We start from the raw sequence: 21,788 nt of genomic DNA on the forward strand, positions 1-21,788 counted from the left end.
AGCTCAGAACCAGGGTCGCAGCCCTGCTCATGGCACAAGTCACCTCTCATGAAGTCTGGCTGGGTTGGGGCAGGCAGCTGCCGGCTTCCCGTCTCCTCCGAGGCTGTCTTGGCCACAGTGGAGCCTTGTGCCTGACCAGTGGGTGCTGGGCCTGGGCCCGCCCAGCTGAAGTGGGGGGTTGTTCCTGATGGTCTCACTGCCCCTGGGCCCTGCGGCGTGGAGGGCACCGCGACCTGCAGGATGACCTTCCCGTGAAAGAGAAAACCAGCCTCTGCTTTTCCCAGGTGGTTTGGGGCTGGTGATGTTTGGCGACGTTCTCAGAATTGAACAGCTGACACTAGGTAGTCTTGGGACGCCCGCCCTCAGCAGGACTTGGGAAATCCTACTTCCAGGACTCTAGTCCCAGAGGGGACAGTAGGTTTCCAGTGAGTATTTCTTAAATGAAAAAACAAAACAAAACAAAACCCGTCCTTGAGCTTTCTTTCTTCGTTGTAGAGATACTTTTCCAGAACGTGGGCTTCCTTTATCTGTGATTAGCGAGTGGGCACGTTCAAGTCTGTACGAGGCCTGCAGAGAAGCGCAGGGGCCGGCCTACTTGCCTCCTGTCACAGTGGGCAGCCCGGGTGGCTCAGCGGTGTAGCGCGGCCTTCAGCTCAGGGCCTGACCCTGGAGACGCCGAATCGAGTCCCACGTCGGGCTCCCTGCATGGAGCCTGCTTCTCCCTCTGCCTGCGTCTGTCTCTCATAAATAAATAAAATCTCTAAAACAAACAGACAAAAAGATGGTGTCAAAGCGACTTCAAGGGGGAACTGCCCAAACCTTGCCATCTTGGTCTAAAAATCTCCTAGTGCCTTTCCGAGAATGCTTTTCTTGCCTTGGACTTGGGTCTTTAAAGCCCGTCGGTGCTCTACCAGCTGTGCGACCTTGGGCAAGTAACTTAACCTCTTCAACACGCAGATTTCTCCTTTGTGAAATGGAAGCAGGTGATCTGTCTATTCTCAGCGATGCCCACAGGACAGCTCAGAACAATTTGGAACCTGGTACCAAGGCGGGCAGCGCACATCTACGTACGGGCTGCCCTCCCTCCCTCCCTCCCTCCCTCCTTCCCTTCCTCCCTTTTTCCTTCCTCCCTTTCAATGTAAAGAAAGCCCTTCCCAGTCTGCCTTCAGCCCATCTGAATTCCTGGGGCAGAACCTCCAAAGTCCAGACTCCTTTCAGGTCCAAGCCTTCCTAGGCCTCCAAACAGGCTCCCCAGGAGTGGGGGGGCGGGCCGCTAGCTTGTCTAGGGGCGCTGATGCGGACCCCACCTCTGCTGGGAGCAGGGACCCCCGGAGCCGCGCTTGGCCACCCCACTGCGGGCTGTGCCAGGGACCGGGATGCTCCGCGGAGCCGTCCAGCAAAACCAAGGCCCCGTGACCTGCCACCTGGTTCCACCACCTAGAAGCCACCAAGGAAGCGAGGGCAGGTTGGTTGCGGCCTCTGCTACCAGGGCGGGTAACTCCGGGACCCCCGCCCCTGCCCCCAGGAGAGGTCGGGGCGCTGCTGGGGCGCCTGGAAGGGGGGGACGGACGCGGGGCACGCAGCCTCCTGACCCTTCCTTAGGGCTCGGGTTTCGAGTCGTGAACACTTTGGGTTTGGCCTGGCGGCTTCCCCGCAGCGTCCACCTGGATGCTCCCCCCCCCCCCCCGCCAGGTGTGATGGAACCGCCAACCCTGGCTTCAGCAGGACGCGCCGAGCTGGGGTGGGGTGGGGGTGGGGGTGGGGGTGGGGGTGGTGGGTGCTGCCGCCAGGTCCCGGGAGGGGGGCTCCCCGCGGGGCTCGGCGAGCAGCAGGTGCGGGGGGGGCCGGGCCCAGGTCCGCGTTGCTCGGGGTCTGCGGCCGCGGAGGGCGCGGTGGGCCCCCCCAGAGGGCAGGGCGCGGCTTGGGGGAGGAACCGGGGCGGGACCCCGGCTGGCCCGGCTCCGGGGGTGGAGCCGCGCGGGGGCCCAGCTCGTCCCGGCTCCGTCCTCCCGGGGCCGCCCGGTGGCTCCGCGCGGGGGGCGGCCCGTCAGGCGCCGCTGCCCTCCGCGCCCCCTTCACGGCGCCCACCTGGAGGCAGGGGTGAGGCGGCCGGGCGGGGGCGGGGGCGGGGGCGGCGGTGCAGGTGCTGCCGGGGAGGGGGCGGCGAGGGGCGCGGGGGCCTCGGCGCGCGTGCACACGGGCTCCCCGCGGGCGGCGGGTTTGCAGGGGCCGGATGCAGCGGGGCGCGACCCGGGCCGGGCGGGGGCCTCGGGGCGGCGGACGGTGGGCGGGGGCTGGGCGGGGGCTGGGCGGGGGCTGGGCGGGCCCCTCCCCTCCCCACGGCGCCCACACCTCTGGGCGTCTCGTGGCGACCACCACGCGTGTGGCTGCTTGAGCGAGCTCGGGGACAGCCCGAGAGCGCGGCGCCGGGGGCGGTCCGAGCGGCCCCAGGGTGGGGGTGTGTGCCCCTGCTGAGGTGGCCGGGGCGGGGGGGGGGGTGCACCTGCTGAGGTGGGGGGGTGCACCTGCTGAGATGGGGGGTGCACCTGCTGAGGTGACCGGGGCGGGGGGGGTGCACCTGCTGAGATGGCCGGGGCGGGGGGGGGGTGCACCTGCTGAGGTGGGGGGGTGCACCTGCTGAGATGGCCGGAGCGGGGGGGGGGGGGGGTGCACCTGCTGAGATAGGGGGTGCACCTGCTGAGGTGGGGGGGTGCACCTGCTGAGGTGGCCGGGGTGGGGGGGTGCACCTGCCGAGGTGGCCGGGGCGGGGGGGAGGGTGCGCCTGCTGAGATGGCCAGGGGCGGGGGGGGGGTGCGCCTGCTGAGATGATGGGGGGTGCGCCTGCTGAGATGGCCAGGGGCGGGGGGGGGGGGGGTGCGCCTGCTGAGATGATGGGGGGTGCGCCTGCTGAGATGGCCAGGGGCGGGGGGGGGGTGCACCCTCTGAGATGGCCACAGGGAGGTTCCCCGCCCCGCCTCCCCCCCCCCCCCCCGCGCGATCCTGGACACTGTCAGCTTGGAGAACGTCGAGAACCTTCACAAGAGGGGTTACTCAATGGGGTTGAGGGCTAAAAGGAAGGGGTGCCTTCCAGACCCGCCTGCGGCGCCCCCGGAAGGATCTTTGCGCTGAAGGTGTCTCGGGAGGCCTGGGGGGCCGAGGGTCGCCCTTGGGCGCCTGTGTGCGGAGTGAGGGGCGTCCCCGCCCTGCTTCCCCGGGGCGGGGGGGTCGGGCAGGGTCGGGCAGGGCCGCGCTTGGCAGCGCTTGCAGCGTGTGGGGTGGACACAGAGGTCCCACCCTGCGGCCCACGCCCCTTCCTGGCCCCAGCAGGACAGCCTCGGAGGGAGCAGATGGGGCCGTCGCTTGGGGTGGGGCTCACCTTTTCCCTTACCTGCCCTCGGTAGCAGGATGTGCCTGTTTCTCGGGGTCTGGCCGCAGCTCCTCTTCCCAGCACATCAGGGGACCCATCAGGGGACCCACCAGGGGACGGGAACTTTGCCTTCCTCATCTTCTCCAGGGCCTGAGAGGCTAAGAAAGTTGACAAATTGGTAGTGACCTCTGGTGGGGGTGGGGGGGCAGGGGGGGTGGATCTGATTTGACTTGACTGCCCTACAGGAAACCTTTGAGCTCCGAAAACAGGGTTGGCTTTCTGGGGTCGGAGTTCTTGGTTTCTGATAAGGGGAAAACAATGTCAGAGCCAAGGGTCACTCTGAGAGAATCAGCATTTCCGTTTGAACGATCCCTAGAAGAAGCAGGAGCTAAAGAGGGAGTCACCCTGCTTGCTAACAGGTCGTCCCCACCTGTCTGAGGGCACACAGCTAGTAGCCCTGCCCGCCGGAGCAGTTTCCCTTGTTCCTAAGTGGAGACTCGTGTTGCTAATATGGAAAGGAAAGGTCACAGGGTTGCTTGTGTGACTGTCGCAATTTAAGCAGCTCTTTGTAAATAAGCGATTCCCAGCCATTGTACAGGAGAGCAGGGCTAAGGCCTGCGTGTCACGTTGTATCTGTTCTAAAAAGATAAAATAAGGTAAGCGGGACAAGGTCACCAAGGCCTCCGATTGGTTTTTCCTTTTCCTTTTTCTTTTTGTATTTTTTTTATTGGAGTTTGATTTGCCAACATTTGCCAACATATAGTATAACACCCAGTGCTCATCCCGTCAACTGCCCCCCCCCCAGTGAGATTGATTTTTCATTTTAATTGAAAGGAGTTATGGGGCACCCCCGGGGGACTCAGAGGCTGACTCTCTGCCTCAGGCCCAGGCCCAGGGGTCCTGAGATGCAGGCCCTTGATCCCGGGGTCCTGGGATCGAGTCCTGCATCCGCTCCTCAGAGGGAGCCTTCTCCTTTTCCCTGTGTCTCTGCCCCTCTCTCCGCGTCTCTCACGAATACATAAATTAAAAAAAAATTTTTTTTTTAGAGTCTAATTAAAAGGAGTTGAGAGGCGACTCATTTACAAAGTTGAGAAGTAAAACTAAGCCTCCTTAATTGTGCTGTTGTATATGCTGAACTACAAGTCTTTGTAAAATAACATTGATAGTGATGATAAAGCTAAGTTTTATTGAATATTGTGTGCCCGCCTGATTATATGCATGTTCCCGTTCATTGAGTTCTCACAACAGTCTATAAAGAAACTGAAACACAGAGAGGTTAAGTGCCTTGCCCAAAGTCACACAGCTAGTAAGTGGAGAATTTCTCAGATTGGCATAAAATTATATTTGATGGGGACATTTGTGTGTGGGTTTTTTTTTTTTTCTTCTTAACTTATGTACCGGGTTTTATCTCCCTCATATATAGAGGCAGCATTGAGGGCCAGAGCAAGGCTCCAGGTCCCCAGTGCTGAGCTTGCTGCCGTTGCTGGGTGGTCTCCTCTTTACTTCCTTTTTCTGGGCCTCCGTTTGTTTTCTCATCCACAAAATAGTCACAATAATCCTATATTGAAATGCTTTACTTCTCGCTGGAACATGAAGTGTGAATTGTGAAAGAGAAACCAGTCCAGCAAGTAAAAAAGAAGTTTCAGAGGAAAGTGGCTTTTGTCTTCATTAACAGTCGGCTGGAAAATGATAAAGGAGAAAAAGCCAAAACAATCTGCACACGTAAATGTGATCTGCCCAACTATTAATGTTTGGAAATTACATTTTAAAAAAAAGAACAAAACTTGAGTTCTGTTCTTGGAGCCTTAGTTTTTACACGTATTGAAATAATAATAATAAATGTAAATCAGATTCTTGGAGCCTTAGTTTTTCACTTATTAAAATAATAATAATAAATGTAAATCAGACCTCAGAGCTTTTGGGGGGCAGGTCACAATGAAAAGCACCCCCCCCCACCCCCCCACCCCCCCGCCAGCAGGTGCTTTTGTCTTGTTGATTTCGGACTGGAGGGCAGGGTGGGGATTTTGGTGGTTTTTGTTTTTTATCCTTTCACTTTTCTACATTCTTTTATTTCAGCAATCTGTGGTGGGTCAGAGAACAACTATCTGGAAAATATATGTAAAGTCCTTCCCTATTCTCTGTTTCTTTGGAAATTGTTCTTAGAAGACAGCTTGCAGGATAGCTCTTTTAAATAGGGTATGTCAGGGGAGTTGAACTCTTGTTTATGCACATTTTAAGGGTATTTTAAGCGATACGACTCAATCATCAAATCATTTGAACTGTCTCATGACATATGTAAAATGTGTTTTTTGGGTTTTTTTTTTTTTTTTTGGATTGGTTTGGTTTGGTTTTGATTTTGGTTTTGGTTGCTCACCCTTCGTTTAAACTCTTAGTGTCTGTGGAGATTCGGGCCAAGGGACATTAAAATTTATCAAGCATGACATTGCCAGCAGTCCCGTCCTGCTTGATAAATTTTAATGTTCTGGAGAAAATCTTTGGGTCCGTGAGATTTGAAGGTCTTTCCTTTACCCCTGTGCTGTTATGGGGAAGAATGTAAACTTGGGAGCAAGACTGCCCGGAGGTGAAATGCACCATTTACAAGCTGTGCCTCGAGTTCTCATCTGTAAAATGAAAATAGTGTTGTTATAGCTACCTCATAAAGTATTAGAAGGATCGTGTGTGTGTGTGTGTGTGTGTGTGTGTGTGTGTGTGTGTGTAGAAGCATCTAGAACAGTGCCAGGCAGACAGTAAAAGCCATGTAAGTGTCAGTTATCAACTGATGATGATGGCCAAGATAATAAAAGACGAGTGCTCTTGGGGAAAAAAAAATAGGACAGTAAATGAGGATAGCGCACCCCTTAGGGATGCAGTTTTAAAAAGGGTGATGAAAAACGTCTCATTCCAAAGGTAAATTCGAATAGAGATGGGAGTTCATGTAGAAGAGTCTAGATGGGTGTAGGGGTGCAGAAGAGTATAGAGCTGTGGGGATGGAGAGGTAGTAGATAAGGAGGTCAGACAGGTACCCAGGGGCACATGGACAGATATGGCAATGTGGAATTCTTTCTTTTCTTTTAATTTGTTAAATTTAACAAATTTGTTAATTTGTTTTTTTACTCTTTCTCTGAGAGAGAGAGAGAGAGAACGAGGCAGGGGGTGGAGGTGGTGCAGAGGAAGGAGGAGAATCTCAAGTGCACTCCATGCCCGGGCTCGATCTCATGACCCTGGGATCACGGCCTGAGTGGAAATCAAGGTTAGACGCTTAACCGACTGAGCCACCCGGGTGCCCCTGTTGTTGTTTTAAAATCTTTTACCTAGGGAGTTTGCTTATGGAAAATTCCAAACTTAAAAGCACAGGGAATAGGACATGTACCCTTCTCCCATTTTCAACAGTTCTCACCATGGCCAGTTGGGTGTCATCCGTATCCCCGGCTGGCTCTTCCCACGGTATGACTTTGCCAGAAATGATTTCTACGTACGTCTGTGTATGTTTCTCAAAGATGGGCACTTAGTCCCACGTAAGCACACTACTGAGCTGCGTTGACTTTGTTTCCCATCTGCACAGTGGGACCCGCACAACCTGCCTGGCGGTGCTGGTCTGAGGACGAGGGTGGCGGTCTGGACGGTCGTGTAGGGTGCGGTGACCAGTGAGTGCCCAGTGACTAGTTGCCATCACACTCATGAAGTCATCTTTACCAGCTCTCGGTTTTTGTGTTTTTTCCTCTTTTCTTTTTCTAGATAGTTCAGTTGTGGCAATTTCACTTCTACTTCCCCTGTCTCCTCCCTGCCTACTTCAGGCGTCTATGTTCTGTGTTCCCTTGATCTACGCTCTGTTTCCCCCTGAACTTTCAGTGCCGTTGTGTGCAGCCTGACCTACAGCTGGTGCTCCTCTGATCCCCGCAGCCCACGCGATACCAGCACCCTCTGGGCGCCCTACACATGTATGTATTTATTTATTTTTTGACAGAGCGAGAGAGAGCGAGAGCACAGCAGGGGGAGCCGCAGAGGGAGAGGAAGAAGCAAGCTCCCCACGGAGCAGGGAGCCCGACGTGGGGCTCCATCCCAGGATCCTGGGATCCTGACCTGAGCCGAAGGCAGACGCTTAACCGACTGAGCCACCCAGGCGCCCTTTCCTAGACCTTCTTGAAGGATGACGAAGGGAACTTCTTCCCATTTCGTTGTATTGGACAACATTATTGAGATTGAGATAGGAGTCACATAACCTACAATTCACCCATTTAAATTGTACGGTGCAGGGGCCCCGGGTGTCTCAGTCAGTGGAGCATCCAACTCTCGGCTTCATTCAGCTTAGGGTCATGAGATCGAGCCCCGCCTAGGGCTCCATGCTCGGCTTGGGGTCTGCTTGGGATTCTCTCTCCCTCTTGCTCTGCTCCTCCCTCCCTCCTCTCAAATAAATAAATCTTTTTTTTTTAAGTGCTGCTTTTAAAGTGTACAGCTCAGTGGCTCTAGTATATGCAGCAGATATGTGTCCTCATTAGCGCTGAGATCCCCAAAGATGTATCCTGTAGGGCAGCCCGGGTGGCTCAGCGGTTTAGCACCGCCTGCAGCCTGAGGTGTGATCCTGGAGGCCCAGGATCGAGTCCCACGTCGGGCTCCCTACATGGAGCCTGACTCTCCCTCTGCCTGTCTCTGCCTTTCTCTCTCTCTCTCTCTCTGAATAAATAAATAAATAAATCTTAAAAAAAAAAAAAAAGATGTATCCTGTATCCTTGAACCGTCATCACTCTTGATGTTCTCATTTCCTCCTTCCCCCCAAAACCCACTAATTTATGTTCTCCCTCTACGGCTTTCCCCATTCTGGACATTTCATTAAAAAAAAAAAAGTACTTATCAGTATGAAATGAAATATCTTTTGGGACGGGCTGTTGGACTACACATATCGTTTTCAGGGCCTGTCGGTGCTGCCACGTGTCTCAGCACTTCACTTCGTATTGCGGCCCAAAGACCCTACTGTCACACGCTTTGCTCGCCCCGCGATCAGTCTCTGGACGTGTGGGTGGTTTCCATTTTCCTGCCTATTCTGAATAATGCTGCCGTTCACATTTGTGCACAAGTTCTCGTGTGAACATGTACTTTCACTCTCTCGGGTACGTACCCAGGAGAGGAATTGCTAGGTCAAATGGTAACTGCATGTGTAACTATTTGGGGAACTGCAAGACTGTTTTCTGATATGGCTCCCCATTTGATTTTGCCCAAACATGAGAACCTCGCCATCATTCATGGATAGGTACCTACCCCTACTTTGGGTAAATTTTTGTCTTATTCAGTTGTTTCATATCCACGTAGAGAGGCAATTTTTTGTCTGTTGTGGGTTTTTTTTATATGGAAGGTTTTAAGTAAAACATTAGTTGAGTGGTGGTATGTATTTTTAGGCTGCAAGATGATGTATTGGAAAGGAAGAACAAAATGATATTTTCAGGACTTTTTAAGTTACATAGTATATTAGAAGAGCTGTGCACATATAAAGTATTTTTTTTAAGATTTTATTTATTTATTCATGAGAGACAAAGAGGCAGAGACACAGGCAGAGGGGAGAAGCAGGCTCCACACAGGGAGCCCGATGCGGGATTTGATCCTGGATCTCCAGGATCATGCCCTGAGCCAAAGGCAGATGCTCAACCGCTGAGCCACCCAGGCATCCCAAGATTTATAAATAAATAGTCCCATATTGGAGATGTATGTACAATGGTTTTGTTTGTTTGTTTTTATGAATAGGTATAATCATAAAATTCCGGGCATGGTGTTCTAAAAACATGGAATCAGATATAGTGGTGTGGTTCTTAATCCTTTGTTTTGCGACAGATCTCATGAGAAAATTCTTTTTTTTTTTTTTCATGAGAAAATTCTTAATATGACTTTGCCAATGAAATTAAAAATATCCTAATTTCAGCCCAAATGGCACATGTAAATATCAGTGGAAGGAGCTTTGGATCAGGTGTCAGACTTTTGGTTTTTGTTCTCCTTCTGGTGGTTATTCATGGTGAGGCTTTGGGCAAGTCCCCTAATGTTCTTTATTTCAGTCCCCAAATCAGCATAATAACACCTGAAACATTTCATGGTATCATTGTGTAGAATGAGAGCGGTAAGTGTGACATACTGACATACGCAGTGACCACAGGAAGTTAGTCATTTGTGTATCTTGGGCAACCTTGCGGTTTTATTGGGCAAAGTATCTGGTGTTCCTTGGTCTTTGCCTTTGTTGGGTCTTCCCCTTCTCACCCCGCCCATCTGTCATAATTACTTTCTGTCCTTCTGTCCTTCTGACAGCAGACCTTCAAAATTCAGGGTCATTGCCAAAGGTTAAGTTGGTCAGAGAGGAGTCCGTATGATGCCACCAGCCCCCATTGCAATATAGCCCTGTTTCCTTCCTGGTGCACGTCGTGTTAGAACACAGAGTCCAGCATGTGTTGTGGGTGACATTGGAGCTGTATGAAAATGGCAGGGGACTGATTCCTGGCCACTTGGTGGAACCTGTGGAGCCACTCCATTGGGCATCTTGACGGTTTCTGTGTGACAAGTGATAGTTTGAGTCTGTCGACATCCTCGGGGATGTGAGTCTTGTTTAAAGCGTGAAGGGAAGTAGATACTGAAAGATGGGAAGAGGACTGGGGAACTGCGTTAACCCCGAATAGCTCACAAGCTGTCTGTTCACTCGCGTTTGCTTATTCCTGAGCATGCTCAGTAAGGCACCACCAAACTGGCGTAAACGAAGTTTACCTTTCCCTTCCACTCTTATTTATGATTTCTATTCTCCAACTTCCTTTATTCTAAGGCGATGATGGACAGAAATCTTGGGTCGTGATCTCTGATTTCTTCTAAAGGTTGACATCTGTTCTTGACTTTCTTTCTTGGGCAACAGAAATAACCAACGGAACCATACTTAGCTACCTTTTGCGCATTCCTTCTTGCAGTCATTTTATTCACACTCAAAGAATAAATTTGCTGAGCACCTATTATGTGCCCCTGTCTTGGTTTCTGGGAACAAAGTAGTATATCCAAAGTACAATTTAAAAAAAAAAAAAAAGTTAGGCTCAGGGATTTTACATTCTAGTGGGTGTTAGTCTTTGAGGTTAAATCAAATGCGGATTAGTGCTAAGGAGTAGGGAAACTAGAGGTGGAAAGGGGGAGAGGAAGTACTGGCTGGACAGTTGCTTAGACCTTTAGGGGGACCAAGGAGGCCTCGCTGAGGAGGTAACATTTAAGATGAGTCTTTAGTGCTCCCAGTGATGCATTCAGTTAGTAGTTTTGCTGGGGCGGAGAAAGTCTTAACTCCTAAATCTGACACGTTTGTGCTTATTCATGGAGTGACTCTAAGATTGTTAGGGGCATTAGCAGCTAAAAGCTGCTCCTCTGCCATCAAAGTCCTGGCTGGTTATGGTCTGAAAGACTTTTGTGAGGTCACTATAGAGGTCATGGTGGCTCATGCCCAACTGAGTCATCTACCCCTTTTGCAAAAGTTGTGTCTTTGCCGTTGGCACTGTGGCTCCAAGGTTGTCCTCGTGATGCAGTCATTCTTGACAGAGCCACACTGACTTTGATGGGCAGGGGCCCAACCAGAATGACTTGGCAGGGGGAACCCAGGAGTCTCTCTTTTCATCTAGGACCTTTGCTCCTTCATATATGTTAATTAATAATCTGGCCTGTGCTCACCCTCAACAGGAAACTCCCGATAGAAATGACAGTAAGCTTTGTAATTTGATTTCTCTCCCTTTAAAATGTGTTTGGAAATTGATTTTGCCTTTGTACCTAAGCCTCTGTGATTCAAAAGACCCCACTTGGGAAGAAGCCAACCATTGCTCAGACTCATAGTGCCTACTGCCTATCGGCACCGAGACGTGTGAACGTATGGGTTCGGTCACGGTCTCTCCTCCACCAGAATGTAAACGACTGCGGGGAGCATAGCGCTCATTTTACTCCCGGGCTTCCAAAACAGAAACAAGGCCAGTCATGTAGTAGATGCTCAGCAAACGTTTGTTTAATCGGATAATTAACAAACTACGAGCAAGGCGATAGCAAGCAACGCAACGATACGATGGTATCCCATGAATGATCTGTTGCCCCAAAGATCAAGCAATGGTGGTGTTGACCTCTGGGACCAGGGCCTGGACTTGGTTTCTAATCATTGCTCTCTCCTGTGTCAATCTCCCGCTCAGAGAAACTCATGCTCCTTAATGGGTGTCCCACCTGCCTTTTCATCCTCTCTCTGACATGACTCAGTGGTGTCCTTAGACGTGGCTTTGCATCTCGCTGGGCCTATTCCAGCTCTAAAATGTTCTCATTTTGTAACCCAGACAAGCCAACACCTGCCGATTATGTGTGTGAAACAAGAACATCTTTCTAGAAGGAAGTGGAGCAAGCACCTGCTTCTGAAATTACTTTTTAAAAGAAAGTCTGTTTTGCCCAGTGCAGTTAAGTCCGTTCCATATCAGGGAGGATCATAAATAACCTCATTCTTCTTGAACTATTGCCTTTAGTCTGTTTCTTAAAAAAAAACACGCAGGGATCACCGCTGCGTATCGTTGGTTGGAGGCTGTGCATTTTTTTAATGTGATTTCACATCTGCAATCATCTCCCCCACACAAGGACAGCTATGATATGTAGAGAAACAAGCGTAAAACATGACTTTCAGCTTCATTCTTGTGGAAATAGTGATGTTATCATGAGCTGTGGACTCAGAACTAAAACTGGCAGCTGTAAGAGAAGAAATCTAGTGAAAGAAAAAAAACAACGTGAGCAAGATGTTGGTTGCTGTGTATCTTACGATAGTGAAAAACGGAAAATAAGTTTCTGTCGTTAGGAGTCTGGTTAAGTAAATTTTGAGACGTTAATAGTAAAGAAAGTGGTAGGATAGTTAAGAGTGATATACACCCTCAAGACCTTGTTGGGAGAAGAAGATCCATTGCAGATTCTGTCCGGAGTGAGCCCACGTGTATGTATAGAGGATCCCACGTTGTAAGTCTGATCTGGCTGACGTACGGATGTGAATTCCTAGGAAAAGGTTGGGAGGGATAACGTCGTTTCCAACATCATTTCTGGGAATGAGGTGGGATTGGTGGGTTTGTTTGGTGCAGGGTGAGTGCTTCGCTCGTTCTAGGCTTCTGTGTTTTGGGCACTTCATAGTAATGCAGTCGGGGTCCGTGTTTGTGACTACGACACCCCAAAATTATTGGAGAGGAGAAGATGCATGATGAAGAGAAATTGAGGCTCTAGCTGAGATTTGAGGTTTGGAGAAGGAAGACGAAGCGCTTCAGATGAGTTATGGCAATTGCCGCCACACCTCGTGATGTTTGGCGAGAGCGGTGATTTGGGGCGGATGCGTATTGCGCGGTATTGTACGTATCTCAGGGGTGTACAGGCGTCACTTCCAAAGGTGTGACCTAGAATGGGAGGCCCCCAAATCAAGAAAACCTAAGGAACCGTAGTACAGTTTTTACATGTACCTTCGTGGGGGTATTTGTAAGCATTGGGTGAGCAACATGTCCCATCTCTAGGAAACATGATGGATTCGCTTCTACACCTTGTGTGAACAACTCTCCCACCGTAACAGAACAGCTGTACCCACCACAGAGGTCTTCTCTCCAGCTCATGACGTTATTTCCATTTTGTTGGGTTTGTTCATTCAGTCCGTGAGCTTGGTGAGCTCTCCCCCGCCCCCCAACCCCCTATGTAACTCTGTGGCCTGGCGGAGAACAGACGGGACCCCTGCTCTCATGGAGCTTCTAGGCAGGGGGTGGAGGAGAATGACAGTAAGGAGCTTAAAAAAAAAAAAAAATACCAGGAAGTGAGACTACTCTGATGAAAATTAAGCAAGGTGATGTGATAGCGAGCGGCTAGGAAACTACTTTAAGGAGGTAGTTAGGAAAGAGTTCTTTGAGGAAGTAATTCATCAACCAAAGCATGCAGCAAGGCAGGGAGGAGCCAGATGTGTGCTCAGCGGGAGGAAGAGAGGCACGGGCCAGAGGGACGGGGACCACACCATCAGGGTGGGCGACAGCTTGTAGGCCGTAAGCGTTGGCCGCGTGGTTGGGGCTTATGGAGGGTGGACGGAGATGAGTGAGAGCGGTCTGCAGGACAGGATCGTGACATGCCTTAGGGACAAGGTAAGGATTTTGGATTTCATTCCAGATTTGACCGGAGACCGTCAGGGGGTGGGTGGGTGATGGGGGGGGGGGGGAACCACACCTGACTTAGGCTTAGAAGAGATTTCTGCGTCCTTCTTGGTTATAAGTTGGCGAGAGTAGAAGCAGGGAGACCCTTTGGGCAGGTGGAAGGAGGCCCAGGTGGGAGAAGATGGTAACCTAGGTGGGATGGCAACTATAGGGAGGAACTTGCTAATGGATTAGAGAGAGAGAGCGCTAGGGACAGGTAGGATCAGAGACGACTTCCAGAGTTTGGGCTTCAGCAGCCGGCAGGTGTGTTTCCTGAGATGGGAAGACCAGGGAGCACTGGCTTTGGGGGAAATGAGAGTCTGCTTGAATGTGTTAGTTCGTGATGTCCCCTGGATGAGTGTCGGAGAGGCAGCAGGATACCCCAGCCGGAGGTCCCAGGGGAGGCCTGGGTAGGGATAGGGGGCGGGGAGCCCCTGTATACATAATGGGAGTAGTTAAAGCCCTGGGACTGACTGCAAAGTCTCAGCTCACCACCCTGTGGCTCTGCTCCCACCCTTCCGTGGCGCTCCGCTCACCTAAGCCGACTGCTTGCATCTCTGGGCCTTCCCCCTCGGACCTTTTTTTTGCTGTTCCCAGTTGCTTGGGTGGGAGCTGTGGAGAGACACATGCTGGGCCTGTGACTATGGTGACCCGGTGACCGGAGTGCTCCTCTTTTGGTGACCGGAGTGCTCCTCCTTTGAGTAGCTCTCGACCTTTTCATCGGGACTTTTCTTTTCTAGAGCTAAACACTAAGCTTTTAATAGTGAGCAAACTGGGACACCCAGGTGGCTCAGTCGGTTAGGCAGCCGACTCTTGATTTCAGCTCAGATCAGGATCTTGGGGTTGTGAGCTCGAGCCCTGGATCAGGCTCCGTGCCCGCAGTTGAGATAGAGAGTCTAGATTCACAGTGTGTTCTTGAGCTATGATAAGCCAGTTACCAATTGCTCTTGCTGCTGTAACTCAGTATTGTAATCTCAGTTACTTAAAACAAACTTTTAGGGCTAGTGGTTGTCCTGTTTCACATGCCGCCGGTCTACTTTGTTGAAATGGACACACAGAGGGACGCCCGGGTGGCTCAGCGGTTGAGTGTCTGCCTTCAGCTCAGGCCGTGACCCCGGGGTCCTGGGATCCAGTCCTGCATGCGGCTCCCAGCAGGGACCTGCTCCTCCCTCGGCCTGTGCCTCTGCCTCTCTCTGTCTCATGAATGAATAAATAAAATCTTTAAAAAAGAAAAGAAATACACATGCAGACTAAATAAAAGCAAGAAACGATGAAAGTGCACATTTACTTCCAAATGGTATTCCCATTTGGGGCTTGACCTTCAATTTTATTGGAAGAATGCACGGCTTGTTTCATCAGCTGTACCGTCTATGACTCTATCCTGCAAACTTCCATTATTATCTTTAGGCCTTGGAAACCCATTCCCGGGGATCCCCGGGTGGCTCAGCGGTTTAGCACCTGCCTTCAGCCCAGGGTGTGATCCTGGAGACCTGGGATCAAGTCCCCCATCGGGCTCCCGGCATGGAGCCTGCTTCTCCCTGCCTGTGTCTCTGCCTCTCTGTCTCTGGGTTTCTCATAAATAAATGAGTGAAATCTTTAAAAAAAAAAAAAAAGATTAAAAAAAAACTTGTTCTATCCCAGTGTCTGTGTTGGCTGCTAGTGTTATTGCTGATTGATTGATTGATGATTGATGCGTTTACCTCCGTCTTGGAAGTCCAAGTGGAATTCACTGTGTTGTGCACTGTCAAGCACAGACCTGTGTGTTTTTTGTTTCTTTTCCTCCCAAGATTTGGAGTGAAGCCTCCGGCCGCCGTCCTCTGCGTGTCCAACCATTTCTCGTTTGTTGCCCCTCGCAGGTTCGCTGCTGCCCGGCCCGGCCCGCCGGCCGCGTGGCGAGTTCGAGGCCCGAGTCCGGTAGCCCCGCGGCGCTGACACCTGCAGCCCCGAGCCCGGGAGATGGTGTCGCAGTCGGCAGGACGGCCCGAGGCCCCCGGGGACGCCCGCGGGAGGATGGGCGGGAGCCCCGGCGACCCGGGCGGCCCGCGCAGCTCCCCGCACCCCGAGCGGCCCCGCTGCGCGCCCGACGCCCGGCTGCGGAGGCCCAGGGCCGCCTGGGTGCAGCCGCCGCCCGCGCAGCGCCCGGGGCCGGACTCCGCCCTCCGGCCGGCCTGTCCCCGGGGCAAGGGGGGCCCGGAGCCCCGGGAGCTGCCCCCCGCCCCGCCTGCGCCCCGGACCCAGGGCGGCGCTGCTCCGCCGCCTCCAGCGCTGGAAGGTACGAGCCTCCTGGGTGCGGCCCTGCGGCAGGTGCATCCCGGGGGGGGGGGGGGGGGGGTCGCCCCGGGAGGTGCCTGTGCCCTGCCTGCGCCCCGACCCCGCGCGGGAAGGTACGAGGCCCCGCGGCAGGTGCATCCCGGGGGGTGGGGAGGGTTCGCCCTGGGAGGTGCCTGTGCCCTGCCTGCGCCCCGACCCCGCGGCGGCAGGTGCATCCCCGGGGGTGGGGGGTGAGGGGGCGCCCCGGGAGGTGCCCGTGCCCCGCCTGCGCCCCGGCCCGCCCGCGCGGGAAGGCACGAGCCTCCTGGGTGCGGCCCTGCGGCAGGTGCATGGGGCGGGGGGTTCGCCCCGGGAGGTGCCCGTGCCCCGCCTGTGCCCCGACCCCGCGCGGGAAGGTACGAGGCCCCGCGGCAGGTGCATCCCCGGGGGTGGGGGGGTGAGGGGGCGCCCCGGGAGGTGCTTGTGCCCCTCCTGCGCCCCGGCCCGCGCGGGAAGGTACGAGGCTCCTAGGTGCGGCCCGGGCCCCGGCAGGTGCATCCTGGGGAGGCGGGGGGCGCCCGGAGAGGTGCTGTGCCCCGCCTGCGCCCCGGCCCGAGAGCGCTGCTGCTCCGCGGCCTCCCGTGCGGGAAGGTACGTGGCTCCTGGGTGCGGGCCGGGCCCCCCGCAACAGGTGCATCCCTGAGGGTGGGGGGGTGAGGGGGCGCCCCGAGAGGGGCTGTGCCCCGCCTGTGCCCCCGCCCACGCGGGAAGGTACGTGGCTCCTGGGTGTGGCCCGGGCCCCCTGCAACAGGTGCATCCCTGGGGGTGGGGGGAGAGGGGGGCCCCAGGAGGTGCTTGTGCCCCCGACCTGCGCCCCGGACCCAGGGCGGCGCTGCTCCGTGGCCTCCTGCGCCGGAAGGTACATGGCTCCAGGGTGCGGCCCGGGCCCCACGCGGCAGGTGCATCCCCGGGGGGTGGGGGGCTGAGGGGCGCCCCAAGAGGGGCTGTGCCCCGCCTGTGCCCGGGCCCACGCGGGAAGGTACTTGGCTCCTGGGTATGCCCGGGCCCCCCGCGGCAGGTGCATCCCCTGGGGGGGGTGCGCCCCGGAAGATGCCCCTGCCCCGTCTGCTGGGTGACTGCGGGGTGACCGGGCGGCCTGGGCCCGCGGGGCTTGGGGCACTGCGGCCCTGGGATGGACGCGAGGCTCCCCCGCCCCCCCCCCGCCCCGTCCCATGGCCCTGGGCCCGAAGCCGTGGGACTGCAAAATCAGAAACCCCAAAAAACCCCAAATCGCAATTTCCCCCCACCCAAAGACTGTGGGAGACCTGCATGGTTAAAGCCGGGCGCCCTCGCACTGCTGTGGACGGAGGCTCGGGTCTCCTAAACAAAGAAACAAACAAAACAGCAAAACACAACCCCTGGAATCCCTAAGAGAAGGCACCAAAGAGTCCGTAAATCATCCGCTGCTCTTGTGATTCGTGGCCTTCTAATTCTTTTTAAAGATTTTATTTATTTATTTATGAGAGACACAGAGAGAGAGAGAGGCAGAGACACAGGTAGGGAGAAGCAGGCTCCATGCAGGGAGCCCGATGTGGGACTCGATCCCGGGACCCCGGGGGTCACGCCCTGGGCAGAAGGCAAGGGCTCAACCGCTGAGCCCTCCAGGCGTCCGAGGCCTTTTTTTGTTTTAAGATTTTATTTATTTATTAATGAGAAAGAGAGAGAGAAGCATGCTCCATGCAGGGAGCCGGATGCGGGACTCGATCCGGGACCCCGGAGTCACACCCCGGGCCTAAGGCAGCTCTACACCTCTGAGCCCCCTGGGCTGCCTCGCGACCTTCTTTCTAATTCTTAACAAAATGTGCCATCCGCACTGCGTTACGGTGTTTCTCTTGGAGCCCTAGCTCAGATTGTCAACGAAGTTTTTTGTCTTTCAAATCAGTTTGAGAGCTGCCCGGGTGTGTGTCTGGCTGTGTTTAGTATTGCTCACTAGCGAGAACCAGCCCTACCCCTTTCCTAAAATAGGAGGGATTTTTTGTTCGATGGGGAAAACTTCTGAATAGTCCAAGATGAGGACAGCCTTTTTTTTATTTTTTAAAGATTTATTTATTTATTTGTTCATGATAGACACACAGAGAGAGATTGACAGAGACACAGGCAGAGGGAGAAGCAGGCTCCATGCAGGGAGCTGGAGCGGGACTCGATCCCAGGACCCCAAGGATCACACCCTGGGCCAAAGGCAGGCGCTAAACCGCTGAGCCACCCAGGGATCCCCGAGGACAGCCTGTAACATGTTATTCATCACTTAAGGATGGTGGATTGTGGACAATCTTAAAATGGACTAATTTTGAAATAAGAACCAAATCTGAGGGGCGCCTGGGTGGCTCAGTGGGTTAAATGTCTGTCTTCAGTGCAGGTCATGATCCCTGGGTGCTGGGATCGAGCCTGGTATTGGGCTCCCGCTGAGCTGGGAGCTGGGAGCCTGCTCCTGCCTCTCCCTCTGCTCCTCCCCCTGCCCCTGCTCCCTCTCTTTTCTCTCTCACTCTCTCTCTCAAATAAATTAAAATAAAAAAAAATGTTTTTGAGCAAAATGCCACACTCTACAGCAAGTGATTCTGCGATTTAAAATTCTCCTGTAGTAGGGGACCCCTGGGTGGCGCAGCGGTTTAGCGCCTGCCTTTAGCACGATCCTGGAGACCCGGGATCGAATCCCACATCAGGCTCCCGGTGCATGGAGCCTGCTTCTCCCTCTGCCTATGTCTCTGCCTCTCTCTCTCTCTCTCTCTCTCTCTCTCTCTCTCTGTGACTATCATAAATAAAAAAATAAAATAAAATAAAATTCTCCTGTAGCTTGGTCGTACTCCAGCCCCTTTTGTCCCAAGACGCTAACCCCCAGCAACTTCTCTAAGTACCTTAAAAAAAAAAAAAATCACTCCATGTCAAATTTGGTTGGGGGATTCAGCCCATGGGACTAAAAAAATAAAAACAAAAAAAAACAAAAAAGGAAGTCCCCGACGGTCTGGTCTTTGTTGTGGGACAGCAATGCAAAGAGCAGGCCTTTTGTACTAGGATACAGGATTTCCCCCCCATTTTCCCCACTGGGTCACCAACGACAGCAGCAGGGTTAGTCCTTTTCTAGAAAATATGATAGAGCAAGACCCCCCACCCGCTCCCTCAGCCGAGAAGCGTTTCCCGAGGCCCGAGGACACTTTGCCACAGTTCCTGGCGTTTGCAGAGGCGCCCATTCCCATTCCCAGTCTCCTCCAACCTCCTAATTGGGAACTAACCAGTTTAAGGGGTGAGGACCTTTTAGTGCAGAGGCCGGACCGGCTGGTGTCCACCCTGTTGGCATCTTCTCGGTCCCTTTTTCCATCTCTGCTCAGGGTTCAAAGCCCATGTCCTGCGGGCCCAAGCCAGCCCGTCCCCTGATCTGACAAATACAAGCTTTGTGTCGCTGTAGCTGCTTGTCACCCTCAGGACAGAACTGCGTGGCGGCAACAGGTGGGCCTCACTCAGGTCCTATACTGGTGGCTACGGAGTCCTCAGGAGAAGTGTGCCCGCCCCATGCGGATTCTGCAGCCCAGAGATGCAGGGTCTGGGGGGGATGGTCACTGTCTTGAAGCCGGGGCCAGGGCCGGGGGATCCAGCTGGCCCTTCTGCCGCTCGCCCTGAGAGCTGCGTCATCCACGAGCCACCTGCAGCGTTTTGGTCCCAGGGAGCGGGTTGGAGCAGCTCAGCCCTCGGGGGGCGCTCGCAGGAACCTGTTGCCTGACACCTGCAAGAAGAAGTCACACACGGCAGGGGGCGTTTTTGTTTGGGGGCGTTTTTGTCTCAATGGCCTTGACTGCCAGGAAGGGAGCGGCTTCGGGGTGCAGAGGCTTCGGGGTGCAGAGCACGGGAGTCAGCTGGACGTACCCTCTGCGGTTTCTACTTGCTTTGGGCTGGAGGAAGAGCATTTTAGAGAAGCACTTCACGTGGGCCTTTTGCAGACAGACTTGTCTCCCTAAACAAGAAGTTTCAGGTCCGGTGCAGCGCCCGGGAGGAGGGATCCCACGACCCTTAGGGCCCTGCTTCTAGGCTGTTCCTTCTTGCCCTTCTCCACCTCGTGTAGGGAGTTTCCACGATCTTCTTCTCTTTCTACCCTCTTGGCCTCCTCATGGGTCTCCTCCGTCTCCCATCCCTTCTCTGAAGAGTCCCTCCAAGTTGCTCCAAGAGGCTAGAAATGATCCCTGGGTGCTGGGATCATTGTTCGGGCAGTATCTGCGATGCCTACCACCAACCACCAGAAGGATCTGTCTTCTTCTGGCATCCTAATTTATTCTAGAATTGTGCTCATTAAAAAAAATTTTTTTCAAAGACCACTGCCTACAATTGTTTGGTTTTCTTAGGATTCTTTGAACTTCTTTTTCTCCTTTTTTAATAACTTGCTGCCTTGGCAGGTGCTGTGCAAGTCAGTGGAAGAACCTTGAATCCCTTCTCACCAGAGGCATTCCTGCTCCCTGTCGATGTTGAAAAGGTGAACACATCTTTCTCTCTTCTTTTCTTTTTCTTTTTCTTCTTTTTTTTTTTTTTTTTAACCACAGAGGGTGTTAATTCCATAGATGGTACTGTTCTGATTTAAATCTGGAAACTTCACTTGATGAAGCGTGGCACGTAGGCTTCCTTCCAGGCTTTGGCAGGAGCATAAGCTAAGGCGGGCTCTGAGTCAGTGCGCTCAGCTGGGCAGGTTTCCATGACTGACGTCTACCCCCCGGGCCACTGCCAACCCCGGGGGTCATTTTCCATCACGAGAAATCCAGCGTGGGCTGTCTGTTGGTCGCAGGGGGCTAAACTGTGTGTGTCTGGAAGATATGGGCCGTCCTTCCGATGATGACCTGTGGTCCCTCAGGTAAATGGACATTTCTGTTTCCGTGCATTGGCTCCACTTAGATGTAGCCTCTTGATTTTTCAACCCAATACACCCTCCGTGGAAAACAGGCGATCACGCTTGTGAGTATTTTAACTGATACTTTTCTTTTTCCCTGCAGGAAAACGCCCACTTCTACGTTGCGGATATGATTATAGCGGCAATGGAGAAGGTCAAGTACGCCATCCTGAGTCAGCAGCACCCAGACCCCTGGGGTGAGGAAGAGGCCAGGGGGGCACCCGGCAGTGGTCACGCTGATGCTGAGACGACCTTCTATAGCAACATGAAGCAAGGATCTGGGTCTTCCAACTCTTCTGACAGCGGCTATGAAGGCAAGTGGGGGCAAATCAGGGGAACTCTATGCTGTGTTCTGTGCTTACGTCTCTTCCGGGCATGTCCCAAAGTAGATCTTCATATCCTTTGTCTAAAAGGTCCTGAATAACCATTGTCCTTGCTATTTTTGCCTTTGGGATTTGGCCTTGGTTGTCATCATGTTCCACTCGGTTGGTACATCAATATGTTTGGTTTGGGTTTTTTTTCCCCCTTCGACTCCATTGTACTTTCTCCTTGGCAGTGGCTGATGGTTTCCCTGTTCCTCTGTTTTCTGTCACCTGGCCGTCCCCCAGCTCTTCTCACACATTGCTTCTTTTCCCGAGGACTCCTCTGTCCTTTATCCCACAAACCAGGAGCCCGAGGGGCTGGGAGATGGGTATCAATGGGGGCAACACGCCGTGCTCCTTCCTTGCAGGAGCATCCCTGTGGGGATGCAGGAGTGGAGGCTGAGGACGCCATATGGGGTCCCCAGGGTAGCAGTGGCAGCCCCCCCCCACCACTGTAGGCCCCAGAGCGGGAGGAGCAGGCTTAATCCTGGGAACTGGGGAGTCCCTCCTGGAAGAGAAGGTCCCTAAGCTGAGAACTGCAGGTAGCATTTGCCCTTCCTAAGTGGGAGCCCTGCTCCAGCCCTAGGAGCTTCGTCTGTACTCACGTCCCAGGAGATGTTCTGCACCGGGGTGTCTGCCCAGGATTCCGTCTCCCTTGGAACCTCCCAAATCTGTTTCCCCTCCTGCCCGTCTCCTAACAAGTGCTTGCTCCACGCGGC

The 21,788-nt window shown here is 53.7% G+C and overlaps 1 protein-coding gene across 7 annotated transcripts in view; it reads left to right on the top strand.

The window, feature by feature from the left end:
• The first annotated feature begins 1,298 nt into the window (after positions 1–1,298).
• Positions 1,299–21,788, top strand: part of RUBCNL (rubicon like autophagy enhancer) — a 39,302-nt gene continuing 18,812 nt past the window's right edge. The window contains exons 1-4 of one of the 7 annotated variants that reach the window (XM_072760576.1): positions 1,299–1,465; positions 15,390–15,805; positions 20,223–20,299; positions 20,811–21,021. In XM_072760576.1, coding sequence (XP_072616677.1) covers positions 15,490–15,805; positions 20,223–20,299; positions 20,811–21,021 — 604 coding nt within the window. In that variant the 5' untranslated portion in view covers positions 1,299–1,465; positions 15,390–15,489. Of the gene's footprint in view, positions 1,466–1,967; positions 2,101–6,659; positions 7,306–13,158; positions 13,486–15,389; positions 15,806–17,023; positions 17,235–18,666; positions 19,285–20,222; positions 20,300–20,489; positions 20,672–20,810; positions 21,022–21,788 lie in introns of those variants that run through there. The other 6 variants (XM_072760574.1, XM_072760575.1, XM_072760573.1 and 3 more) reach the window with 6 other exon arrangements.

This window comes from Vulpes vulpes, chromosome 6, assembly GCF_048418805.1.
Source record: "Vulpes vulpes isolate BD-2025 chromosome 6, VulVul3, whole genome shotgun sequence".
Classification (NCBI taxonomy): Eukaryota; Metazoa; Chordata; class Mammalia; order Carnivora; family Canidae; genus Vulpes; species Vulpes vulpes.